Raw genomic sequence first — 12,963 nt, 5'->3', positions numbered from 1 at the left:
GGAATACAAAAATTGACTTCAAATTCTGTAGATCATAGACTCACCTAAACAAAAAAGATTAAACTGCAAAACTTATAGAGCACACGAGTACATCTTTGTGAATGTGGGTTTGGCAAAAATTTTTTAGGAAATGAAAAGCACAAACCAAAAAAGAAAAACATTGACAAACTGGTCTTCATGAAAACATAGCTGCCCTTTGAAATTTGAAAGGACTTTTGAAGGAATGTTTTTGGACACCACGTGGTCCCAAGAAGGATGAAGGGATACTTTTCCCTTTTGTAGGTTTTCTGGAAGCCAACAGGAAGCCTTAGGCTTAGAAACATTAGCCTTAGAAGGTTTAGAAGGAGGTTTGAAATAGTATGGGCTTAAAAAGTGTTAGCAGAGGGGCACCTGGGGGCTCAGTCCGTTGAGCATCTGACTTTCGGCTCAGGTCAGGATCTCGTGGTTCGTGAGTTTGAGTCCCACATTGGGCTCACTGCTGTCAGGGCAGAGCTCACCTGGGATCCTCTGCCCACCCCACCCCTCCCCCACTCGTGTGTGCGCGCACACACACACACACACACACACACACACACTCTCACACACACTCTCTCTCTCAAAAATAAATACAACTTAAAAAAAAGTGTCAGCCAAAAGAACAGCTTTCCTTTGCAAGTGACAGAGAATGTGACTTCAACAAATAGGCTGTTAGGCTCCTCCTACAGTGAGAAGTTTGCAGTCAGCTGGCTTACGTGTTGCTGCACCTCAACAGTGCCGGTGTGTCTGATTCTCCGGACACCTCTTGGCACTTACTTGAGGTCTTGAAAGCAGGAAGGAGGCAGGGGACAGCCCCAGAGCCCGCCCGACCTGTAAGGAAAGAAAACACTTCCCAGCAGGTTCGGCAGACGGGTCTTCCTGTCTCATGGACCAGAAGTGCCACATGTCACGCATAGCTACAACGGAGGCCAGAAGTGGGGACGGGCTCATCACGACAGCCATGCTGGGACCCCATCCCATGGGAATCTAGGCCGGGGCTCGTGTTCCTGTGATACGAAGTCAGGGTAGAGCACCGCTGACTCTGACCGGTTCATCACTGGGCACTGTGACAAAACAAAATCGGTCTGTGAGTGAGGAGCAAATCAGGAATGGACATTGGGTAAGTAAGGAGCAACGCCTGATGCGATGGCTGTTATCACTTTGGGGGAGTTTGCCACCACGTTAGGTCATCTCTGGTACCTGAGCCACTCACCTGCTCTTGACCTTGCCCCCTGCATAACCCTTTATCCTTTTCTGTGGTGACCCGAGTTGCTAGGCAAACAGTATATCCCCAGCATCCAGCACAATCTACACATGGCAGGTGCTTTCAGATCAGAATTTGAAGTGCCTCCCCTACCCCCATCCCTTCTAGAAGCTTCCAGGGGACCAGGTCTTCAGGGATAGTTAAGGGCGTGGTCCCATTGGCAGGACTCCACCTTTGCATTAGATATGCCCTCTGCCTTTCTTTCTAGCGCCCCCCCCCCCCCCCCCCGCTTAGTAATTCGCACCCAGGTCCACTGCAGCCTGCAGTGTCGGACTTCTCTGGGATTACCTCTTGTACTTGAGGGGTTACGGGCTAAGCCAGCCTCTGTGGGCCTGGTGAACTTCAGACAGGCCTATGGGGTGTGTTAGAACTGAGACCAAGGCTGCGTCAGTTAGGAATCTGGCAATCCCCTGAGGCCCAGGGCAGTTAGGGGGTGAAGCAGGTTATCTTGATTTCTCATGCTTTAGTCCGGTTCGTCCCGCTGCCATCCCACTCCCCCTGGGACTTCTGGTTCTAAAAAACACACAGAGTACTGGGGTGGGGAGGGTGGGGCCGGTTTATAGTTTTGAATTGAGGCACAAAGTGAAACTGGAAACGTGGCCCCGGGATCATTTATTCACCAGCTTTTCAAGCTAAAGATTGCTTTCTGAAGAGCACATTTCTTTGACTCACCCGTGGCTTCTCAGGTGGAAGCTATCTTAGGATAGTTAGGTCAGGGAAATAAATGCCTTACTCTTGAAAATCTTTCCCATCAAGTCTCATGACCACAGTGGAGCCTGAGATGGGAGAGCGGGGGTTGGCGAGAAAACTCCAGCCCGTGGCCATCCATCCTGGCCCCGGCTCTGGCTCCGTCTTTCCCAGGAAGCTTTGTAAGTGTTTCTAAATCACCTCAGTCTCTCCTTACCCTGCCTGCTCATACTTAGCTCCGGGGCAGTTACAACAGGTGATGTTATCTAATGGGGACCTGTGCTTCTGGACGGGGTCACCACTGCTATGCTGGGCCCCAGGTGGGCATTCACACCCATCATGGAGGCCAAAGATGGATCCCAGTTTGTCTCAGCCTGGCCTTGAGACTCACATCTGCAGCCTGTTGTGAGACCTCGGAGTCCATATCGCCAGGGGAGTCCAGGAAGGGCAGAAAGCCCTGAGTTCCCAGCTGTGGCCCTGTCACCCCTGGCCTCCTTGGGAATGGCTCCACTTGTGGTCTGGGGCAGACTTGTTTGTTTGTATTTGAAGTTCCCCGACTCTGAGTTTGACGTCAGGACGGGGTTGCTAGTGGGAGGCTTGGCGGGGAGATTGTCTCCGCACAAATGCACACGGCTGGCAGCTTCCCCAGGAGAGCACCGTCGCGGGACAGAGCTGGGCGAAGGATGACTGATTGCAAAATGACCGGCTTGGGGATTGAGGTCACTTTCTCTTCTCCTTGCCCCACTTGCTTGGCACTCTTGCTTTCTCTGCCCCTTGCTTGCCAAGAACAGCCCCGACCTGGTCCCCTGGAGCCTCTGGGTCCCCTTGAGGGCTCTGGGAGGCTCAGCAGTGCTGGGGGCCAAGGGCTGCTGCCTCTGGTATTCTTGGAGCAGAGTGCTGTGGTCGGCCTGTGACTCTGTGAAGAGCCGTCAGCTGCGTCACGACCTTCAGAGGCCTTCTTATGTTCTCAGAAATCATTTTGCAATACGTTGGCCATGGCAGCCAGAGCAGACAGCTTAGCTGGCTTGGGCTGGCAGGAAGTCCCCAGAAGTGTTCTTTAGCTGTGGGGAAGGGGTAGGAAAAGTAAGAGGAACAGCGTTGAGGCCTGGGCAGGGCTGGAGGTACGTGGGAAGGAGCCACAGTGTCAGGAACCGTCTAGGGAAGGCCGGAGTAAGTCTCAAGAGCTTTCATAACTCTCTGAAGTTTGGGATGGGATAGGCAGGGGCTTGGCATTAGCAAAGACTGCTGTCCGTGTCATCTTAAAGTACAGTGTTGCCCACCTCGGAGGAGGGAGTCTGCTGGCTGGAGGACTGAGTGAGCCCGGGGAAGGGGGTGGAGGTGGGAGGGAGTGGCCATCCAAGTGCCTCACTTCACTCTGCAAAGCATGCTAGGACTTCCTTGACAGGGGTGGCTCCAGGTAGTAGGCGGGTGGTGGCTAGTTGTAATGATTCAGAGCTGGTTTGGAGCCAGGGATGGGGTGTAGCCCAGATGATAGGTTTTGCAAATCTGGATCAGAAGCGGTGGCCCACTTGGGTGACTGGACACATTTGGAGAGTGGGAAAGTCTATGGCTTTTATTCAGAGGATTCACCGTCTGCAACAATCTGGGCATTGCCGGATTTGGGGCTTCTGACCACGAGAGAGTTACCTACCCACTGGCATCTTGCTTGTGCTGGTTAGGACCGCTTGATGAGCTAAGTGGGTGGGTAGCAGGACCCATTATTTTGGGAGAGGATATGGTAAGAAACAGAGCATTGGGTCAAGGTCTGAATACCTTCCTTAATTACGTGATTCGGGAAAGTTAGAAAGCTCTCAGTGCCCCTGTTTCCTCATTTGTAAGACAGGAATCATAAAACACATCTTTAAGTCGCGTGGGTTTGGCATATGTGGTTTGACTCTTTGTGAGTGACCCCCAGTGAGGAGCCATCCTTACCATCGTGCTGAGGCTGGGCTTAGAATTGCACGATGCTGTCTGCAGGGTGAGTGGACATCCTTTAGCTAGCGAGCCATCCCAGCAGGCTGAACAGCGTCCGCATCTCAACATACTCTCTCTCGACTTGATGTTGCATGCATAGTACCTCCCACCAAGAGTCCAGAAAGGTCCGTGGTGTTTTCATTTAGGCTCGACTGTGTTTTGTGGGGAGAATGATATGCATGGGGACGCTGCCAGCTTTGGGGTTATGTGAAGGTTGGGACGTCACTCCTGTGCACTCCAGGGGTCTACTGCAGTTCCTTCCTCCTGGAATTTTCATTGAGAATCCGTGAAAAGGGAGAGAAAGTGATAAGTCGCTACATAAGTAGAAGCGACGTTTTAACTACTAGGTCTGATAATTGAATACTGACACGATATGCATAATTGAGAGAGCGTGTTGTTGTTCTCAGGAATCTGGTGTCCATCTCTGTCTTTGCGTGGGGTTCACTTGTCCGTTTATATTTCAGCATCTGTCATATCTCTCCCATAGACCAAACAGCCTGCCCTGCTTGAGACATGAAGACCCGGGATACTGGGAAGGGCAAGCATCTATCTGCTTGAGCAGCCGATGTCTGAGTCAGAGTTAGGGTTACAGATGTCTTGGCATCTGGCCACTTGCATAGCCTGGATCACAGACCTGGGGGTCACCAAATGGAGACCTCCCCATCCCGGGCCCTGCGGTGTTAGGATGTGGCCGACTTTTTTTTTTGCAAAGCCAGTTGATTTGCGTGTTTTCCGCAAAGGTGCAAAAGCCTGCATAACGTATAATCCAGGTGGCACTGGCCAACAGTCTTCACACTCTTCCTCAAGGCCATGCTTGCAGGCTGAGCAGGGCTAATACCGAGAGCATCCTGTTTAGCGAATGCTTCCTGTATTTTGGACATCGGGCTCCGCGCTTTGCGTCCGTGAATCCCACAGTAAATTTTCAGCGGTGCTAGGGGGCGTGTGTCACTTTCTCCACTTTACAGGCAGGGACACTGAGATGAAGTAAATTAACGATGGCCGCGCCTCTGGTAAGTGAGGCATAGCAGGGGGTGGAACTTCAGGTCTGGGTGACTGCTAAGCCTGTGCTTCCCTCCCCCGGTGATGGAACAGTGAACAATGGGAGGCGTGGCCCCCGGCCAGCTGGAACAGGTGGCGGTGGTACACGGCAGGCCTGGGCACACGAGTTATCCCCACTGGAATGTTTCCCGGGTCATTACCACCGCACCGCCCGCCAGTCAGGCCCAATGGCTGGCCCCGTCCCACCGCCCTGGGGAAGCCTCCGGGAGGTCACTGCTGGGACGACCATTCCAGCCAGTGTCGCCCTCTCTCTCTTCTGGAGGCAGGGCCGTGACCGCTGCCCCCCACCGCGGCCGCCTCCGATGGATGTTGGTAGTGTGGCCGCAGGGGAGCACGTGTCCCAGATGACTGGGTCCGTGGGTCGCCCGTGACAGCTGTGATGCTCTCTGAAGGGTGGATTTGGGAGCCGTGGACACCTACACGGAGGGAGGTTTGGACAAGCTTTGAGCAGAGCAGACACGAGAGGCCTCTCGGGTTCCTGGGCCCCTTGCCATTCTGGGAGCTGCTTCTTGCCCCGTGGAAGCTTCTTTCTCTCGGTGGCACGTACTTTGGGAGCTCGACAGGTGTGTGCTCTTCAGGGATATGTGATCAGCCTCCCCTCCATGGGAGCCGTGCCCAGGGCAGCCTCCACCGGGGAGGCCTGCTTTGGAGTCCCGCTAGAGCTGCAGGAGGTGATCTGGAGTGGATGCCACTCCACTCCCTCCGTGCCCTCTGGTGTTGCCAGGGGCTATGTGAGCAGGAGGGCTCCTGCTCACAGTGTGTAAGCCGGGTCTTGGCCCTCATGCCTGAGGGCGCTTGGGTGGCTCAGTCAGTTGAGCGTCTGACTTCGGTTCAGAGCGTGATCTCATGGTTCGTGAGTTTGAGCCCCGTGTCAGGCGCTCTGCTGTCAGAGCAGAGCCTGCTTCGGATCCTCTCTCTCTGCCCTTTCCGTGCTCAAGCTTATGCCCTCTGTCTCAAAAATAAACATTAAAAAAAAAAATGTATACAAAAAGAGAAATGGACCTAATCTGTGGGTTCCACCAGCATTGCCCTGAGGACGACCAATGCCGGCCTTCAGGGTCATCTTTACCCCATCTCTGAAATGGGTACGTTCTCACCCACATCTGCCCTGTTGCCCAGGGAGGCTGTAAGAGCACCTGAAGGCTTGGCTAGGTGAGGTCACTGCTCCCTGCGCACACGTTTTCCTCATCCCAGGCACTTTGCTGAACATCTTACATCCGTGTTTTCTCATGTAAATCTTCACAGCAGCCTTTTGAGGTAGATCAACCCCATTTTACAGCCAGGGAAACTGAGTCTGACAGGCTAAATCTGCATCCACTCGCAGAGGGAGAGTGATGGCAAGGGGGTTAGGGGCCAGGTCCATCTGTCTGGAGCCAGAGTGCTGCCTCTTGGATATGGTTGGAGTAACCAAGAGTAATGTAGTAAGATGAAGACCTGTCATTTTTGTCTTTCTTTTCCCCCTCATTCCAGGCCATTTTGTATATGGTGACTCCTCTGGCCCCAACTTCCATGACATGAGACCCTTTTTATAGGTGGTGAGATTGGAGCCAAGCTAAGGGGGACTTTCCCCAAGATCCTTGATCTGAATGTGAGGGCCGGGACCGGGGCCTAGATCTTTCGGCCTAGGACACTTAGTGCCTGCTGTGTGCCTCGTGTCTGGTACTCCCTGCCAGCTGTTTGTGGCTCCCTTGAAGGGCTTCTGCACTTTCTGTAAGGTAGGCTGAGTGTCAGGACAGGGGTGGGGCACACATGCAGCGAAGCAAGAGAATATTGGGGGCGGGGTTTGAGACTTCAGTTCCAGCCCAGGGCCCTCCCTGGTGGCCAGAGAGCCAATGACTCTTTCCCTCCTAATGTCGGTCCCTTTGCTGAAACCCCAGGTGCTTTTTCTATTCCGGAAAATTTATGTCTCGTGGTTTTGTGGTTGAGAAAAAATGATACTCCCTATGAACAGTACCCTTGTAGGCCCCCAGGGCCGGGCTGGCAGGCCCCGCTGTGGTTTGTCTGGGAAAATAGCCCTTTGGGTGCTTCTGTGACTGTGACCAGCCTTCCAAAAAGTGAGAGCAGGCTTGTTTTGCTCAGATGGAGGGAGGCTGCTGCAGGCCAGGGAGCTCCATCCTTTGTGAATGAGGCTAGCTTTGCTACTTCAGCAGAAGCCAAGCCCACAGATGCTGTTTCTTTGCAAGCTCTGGGGGGCTAGAAGCCTCCAGGACACCAGACCTGCCCGCAAACAGGTCACGACGCACTGCGTGTCTCCCCCTTTCCTTGCCCGCAGCTGGCCAGGCGTATGGGTTGTTAATGGGGTGCAGTGAGGAGTCACTTCAAGTTCTGCACCGTCCTACCCACGGCCCTGCTTTGTGCTGTCTAGTGGGGATCTCTCGCAGCCTTTAAGAAAAGCTGCTCATTCCTCTTCTGGGAATTTGCCTTGGTTTTTGAGACTCTCAAGCTCCTGAGCTAACACTTATGCGGTTGGTATTTTTACTGTCGCTCTGGTAAACGTGTGCCTGTCAGGGCTCCAAGATGGATTGCGTGTTCATTCGTCCGTTCATCCAGCAAAGGTTTTACGGTAGCAAACTGTGCGTCCCAGGAGCGATGCCGGTTCCCGGTGGGGACCCAGAACCCAGACCAGGCACCTGACCTTATGGAGTGTACAGCCTCAAAAAAGAAGCAGACAAGTAAAATGTTAGAATTAGAACTTGGATGTGAGATCTGGTGGGGGAGACGGACAGCGGGCTAAGGAACAGGGCTGAAGGGGTTGGGCAGGGTATCTAAGTTGAGTTGTGGCTCAAGAGCCTTCTGGGCAGAGGTCCTCGAGGCTGAAAGGGGCCGGATATGTTGGGGGCTGAGGTCGAGAAAGCCCCTGGCTCATTGCTGAGGCCAGGTTAGCCAGTCTTTTTTTTTTTTTTTTTTTTAATTTTTTTTTTCAACGTTTATTTATTTTTGGGACAGAGAGAGACAGAGCATGAACGGGGGAGGGGCAGAGAGAGAGGGAGACACAGAATCGGAAACAGGCTCCAGGCTCTGAGCCATCAGCCCAGAGCCCGACGCGGGGCTCGAACTCACGGACCGCGAGATCGTGACCTGGCTGAAGTCGGACGCTTAACCGACTGCGCCACCCAGGCGCCCCCAGGTTGGCCAGTCTTGAAGTTGACCTGGGATGGCCAAAGTCGTATGTAGGGTGGACGTGTTCTTAACTGGCTCCCAGGGTTCTGGTCCTCAGTTCCCAATGCCAGTGGTGGATGGACTTCCTTGCTGCTGCTCTGAGCGCCTGTGGCCCAACCGTTTTGGTTCATGTGGAACAGAATGGTTTTGACTCTGTACAGTTAACTTGATGTCTGGCCCTCTCTTCGGTCAGCTCTTCGAAGCTGTGGTTGGAGAGCAGCTTGGATGGACGGAAGAAGCGGCTGTAAGAAGTGCCCTAACGTGGGGATGAGGTCTGTGGGTTTCCTTCCCACCTTCCTTTTTCAGGCCATTTGAGCACATGTTATGTGCCAGGTGCAGTAATAGGTGTGTGGGGACAGTCATGAATGAGGTGGACACAGTCCCTGCCCTGACATGTAATAATAGGGGGACTTACGTAGCCTTGGGGGGGTTTCCGTACTATCGTTCAATCCCCCCAACAGACCGTGGGCTAGATAACGTCATGCCTACTGTATAGATGAGAGAACCAAAACTCAGAAAAATGAACAAACTTCCCCAAGGTCACATAACTGTTAAAACGGCAAACCTGCATTTGAATCCAGATTTCAGTTCAACCCCGAAGCCTGTGCTGTGTCTGCTGCCCTGGGAACTCACCTGTGTCGGGGGCAACTGGGGCCAAAGCTCGAACATGAAGCTGCCATGATCAGGGGCTGCTGTAAGAGGTGCAGACGGGGAGACAGGATTGTAACTAGGCCGGGGAAGTCTGCCCAGCCCCGTGGTGCTGGAGGAGGGAGGCGCAATTAGCCACTGCAGGCAGTTTGAGCAAAGGCCCGGGGGTAGGAAAGTACAAGAAGTATTTGAGGAATACCTCCTAGGTGAGTGTGTGCCTGCGGGACAGGGTCGGGGGGCAGGGAGCGGAGTGGAGATGAGCCTGGGAAGGAACATAGAGGGCCCTGATTTTGGAATCGGCCTCTGGTCACACTGGGAGGGATAGATCGTTGTGGGGTGAGGCTGGGCACATGGGTGCCTCTACTGAACCCTGCAGGATGAAAGGGGCACTCACACCTTCTTGTTAACTGTGCTCTGAAGATGTTCCCCAGGGGACTTAGGCTCCATAATAGGACAGCATATGTGCTTCTTGTTGGGGTTGCCGGCCTCTGCAGAGAATGTTCGATTAACAGTGTCTGCTTTGGGTACCTGAGGGGCACGTGGTACAGAGGGGCCAGGGGTTTGCCTCTCTGTAGGTTTCACTCAACATCAAAACTGTATTTCGAGTGGCATTGTTTTTGTCCTGCCTCAGTGTTCCCTCCCGAGCACTTGTGCCTGGTGGCCGCAGAGCCCTCTGAAGACAGCAGGACTTCACGGTGCTCAGGGCCACACGGGGGCGGGGGGAGGGGGGCAGTGCCCTTGAGTCTAGCAGATTGTGAGCCTGGGGCCAAACAAGTTGCTGGAGGCACATTTCAGAGAGGCTGATGGAGGAGCAATGGTTTTCTTGTCATTATGGGTCTCATTTCACGCCCCACATCCCTCTGACCACAAGGATTCTTTACCTGGGGTCTGTGCATAGAATTCAGGGAGTCCGCGAATTTGGAGGGGGAATACATGGAGTCTTTATTTTCATTAACCTTAACTGAAATTTAATATGTTACTCAGTTTGGATGTAGGCAACAAGGCCCAATCATCTTAGCAAATATGTGCGACTCAGTCACCAGCGAAAAGCACAGCTGTGTGCATATCACGTTACAGTTGTGGCCATATCTAAAAAAGTAGTTGACACGTCGCAGCTTCAAAGCTATCATAGTTGTGAGAGCCACTGGCAGCTTTCATTTGATGCTTTAATGAAGAAGGGCTTTTAGTACTCTACCACCATTCTAAATAATATTTGGAGAAATGTCTTTAGATCTAACCGATCTCCTTTATAATCCCAAGTGCTTTGTCTGAAGCTGTATTCTTAGAAAGGGACCAGGGCTACCTCCCTAGAAGGCCAGAGCTGCCCATGGTCCCCAAATGGTCAAGAGCTCCTGTTTGGAATTTAGGATCCTTTCTAGATATTTGGAATGTTGTCATTAATTAGTATTACTTCTTAGTATAGTGACCGTGTTGACAAAAACAGTGCGTACCCTTTAGAGAAATACGCTGAGGTACTTACAGAGGAGGAAGAAAGGAATGTGAATTAACAACATAAACCCTCGAAGAGAGGTAGAACTGGGAGGTGGCCCCAAATGGCAAGGCTCCTGCACAGGACTTTGAAGGTGATGCATGCCTTCCAGGAAGCTTGAAAGTCACCAAGAGGAGGCGGCTGGAGTCTCGTCAGCCTGATGGCAGCCCTCATGGGGTCCCTGGGTCACTGGATCTCAGCCGAGCCGGGCAGCTCCCTGGTCCCTCTTCTTGGGGGCCGTGAGGTCATTTCCATCTGTTCCAGTCAGCTAGCCCTTCTTTTTTTAATCAGCCCCAGGCCGTGACCTGCTCCCCGCCCCCATCCCGCCCCCCTCTACATTCCTCAGGATCGTGCGGGCTAGCCTGTTGGAGCCCAGCATTTGTCAGAGAGAGCTCCAGGCCGACCTCAGCCAGGCTGTCCTTATTTAAGCTTACCTCATTGAAGTTTTAGCCTTTTGAGAGGCTTTTGAAAACCGTGGACCCTCTTCCCCTGGAAAACGCATCTGAAGTTTGCACACGTTCTGCCCATTGGTGAACCCGAGTCAAGGACCTTTGCCAGTAAGGCCACATCCCCAAAGGCATGGCCTGCTCTGGGTGTGCTTGCGTGTCACGCACCGAGCGCCTCATTTCTTCTCAGCCTCCCCGAGAGGGAGGTTCTGTTATTATCCCGTTTCCTGGAGGAGGAAACGGAGGCTTTTTCTGGGGGTGGGGTTCAGTAACTTGTCCAAGGTCACCGGGCTAAAGTGCGCCCGAGTCCCCGGATCTCAACTCGCGCAGTGCGAGTCTAGGCTGGAAGCATCCTAAGTGGAAGGTTCCTCGTTCTCTCCAAACCCCCATATCTTCTCCATCCTCAGTTACCAACCAGTCCCGCACCCCTCCCCAGGCAGGAAGCCCTTCTTCTGTTTTAACCCCGTTCTCTGTTCTGAACAGTGTTGCCCGTCGCTCTCTGAGGAGCGTAGTCCCGAGGGTGAGGCAGTGTCAGCCAGCTTTGGGGTGAGGAGGAGCCGATGGGTGGTCGTCCCGGTTTCCCGCTGGCCTTCTCAGACCCTTCTCCTCTCCTCCTCCTTCCCGTGTCCTCCTTCACTGCTGGGGAATCCCGCCGACTGCTGTGTTTGCCAGAGCTCCCATGTACGGGGCCTCCATGTGCATGAGCCCCGAATGAACCGGCTTTCTCTTTCCTGGGCTCCCCACAGGCGAAGCTGGTTCGGTACATTTGCAAGCAGCAGCAATGCAAGCTGAGTGTGGCTCCTGGCGAGAGGACCTCAGAACTCAACAGCTACCCTCGCTTCAGTGACTGGCTGTGTACCTTCAATGTGAGGCCGGAGGTGGTGCAGGTAAGCAGGTTGCGGGAACTCGGGCCAGGGGGTGAGGGGAGGGATTGTCAAGCGAAGGGACCCCACACAAACCCGGGGACTGGCTCCGCCGTGACCGTGACTGAAAAGCCGTGCTCTGTCCTCTCACAAAGGGGACTTGGGAGGACAGCAGGAGCGGGAGGGACCCAGGGTAAATGTGGCTCTGGCATGTGTCCTGGGTGCCACTGCCGTATGAGCTACACAGCCTGACCCCAGGGATCGTTCCTTGATTCACCATAAGGACAACAGCCAACACGTCTGGAAACATTGGCTGCGTGACAGGCACCGTGTTAAATACTTTGTCTGGATAATCTCCCTTAATTCTCCCAAAACCCCGTGAAGGAATTACTGTCGTTGCTGCCTTTTTATATTTGAGGAAATTAAAGCACAGGGTGGTTACGTAACTCGCTTTAAGTCGTACAGCCAGTAAGTGATAGCTTTGGAGTTTGGAAACAAGGGTCTGAGTTTAGTGTTCTCTTATATCTGCTGTACGGTACTGTTTTCCCTCCTTGCTGCCCTCTTCCCTTCCCTCCAACCTCCCCACCCACCCACCCACCAACCAACCAACTAATTAGCAGGTGAGCATGAAGAGTATACCCTATGCCAGGTCGTAGGGGTACAGGACAGCTCTTGTGGGGGATCAATAAATCAGTGTGTGGCAGGTGCAATTCACCCAGTCAGGTCTTTTAAATCCCTTTGATTCTAAAATTAAAAAGTTGACTTGGGCTGTTTTTTTTTTAATTCTTTTTTTTTTTTTTAACGTTTATTTATTTTTGAAACAGAGAGAGACAGAGCATGAATGGGGGAGGGTCAGAGAGAGAGGGAGACACAGAATCTGAAACAGGCTCCAGGCTCTGAGCTGTTAGCACAGAGCCTGACGCGGGGCTCGAACTCACGGACCGCGAGATTGTGACCTGAGCCGAAGTCGGCCGCTTAACCGACTGAGCCACCCAGGCGCCCCAATTTTTTTTGAATGTTTATTTACTTTTTGAGAGAGAGAGAGGCAGAGACGGGGAGAGAGGATCCAAAGCAGGCTCCATGCTGACAACAGAGAGCCCAATGTGGGGCTTAAACTCATCAACTGCGAGATCATTACTTGAGCCCAAGTTGGACGCTCGGCCGAGACACCCAGGTGCCCAACTTTTGCTGTTGTTTTAAAAGCAATATGAATAGGGGCGCCTGGGTGGCACAGTCGGTTAAGCGTCCGACTTCAGCCCGGTCACGATCTTGCGGTCCGTGAGTTCAAGCCCCACGTCGGGCTCTGGGCTGATGGCTCAGAGCCTGGAGCCTGTTTCCGATTCTGTGTCTCCCTCTCTC

The 12,963-nt window shown here is 53.2% G+C and overlaps 1 protein-coding gene across 16 annotated transcripts in view; it reads left to right on the top strand.

Moving 5' to 3' along the window:
* KSR1 (kinase suppressor of ras 1) overlaps nt 1-12,963 on the top strand; it is a 164,091-nt gene that overhangs the window by 76,360 nt on the left and 74,768 nt on the right. For 13 of the 16 annotated variants that reach the window (XM_045045083.1, XM_045045080.1, XM_045045085.1 and 10 more), the window contains exon 2: nt 11,488-11,628. The exons of 1 other annotated variant lie outside the window; for it this stretch is intronic. In XM_045045083.1, the coding sequence (XP_044901018.1) occupies nt 11,488-11,628 (141 nt within the window). Of the gene's footprint in view, nt 1-3,377; nt 5,563-11,487; nt 11,629-12,963 lie in introns of those variants that run through there. 2 more of the 16 variants (XM_045045088.1, XM_011288974.4) reach the window with 2 other exon arrangements.

The sequence above is a fragment of the Felis catus genome, chromosome E1 (genome assembly GCF_018350175.1).
Source record: "Felis catus isolate Fca126 chromosome E1, F.catus_Fca126_mat1.0, whole genome shotgun sequence".
Taxonomy (NCBI): domain Eukaryota; kingdom Metazoa; phylum Chordata; class Mammalia; order Carnivora; family Felidae; genus Felis; species Felis catus.
This window is presented reverse-complemented; position numbering and strand designations above follow the sequence as displayed.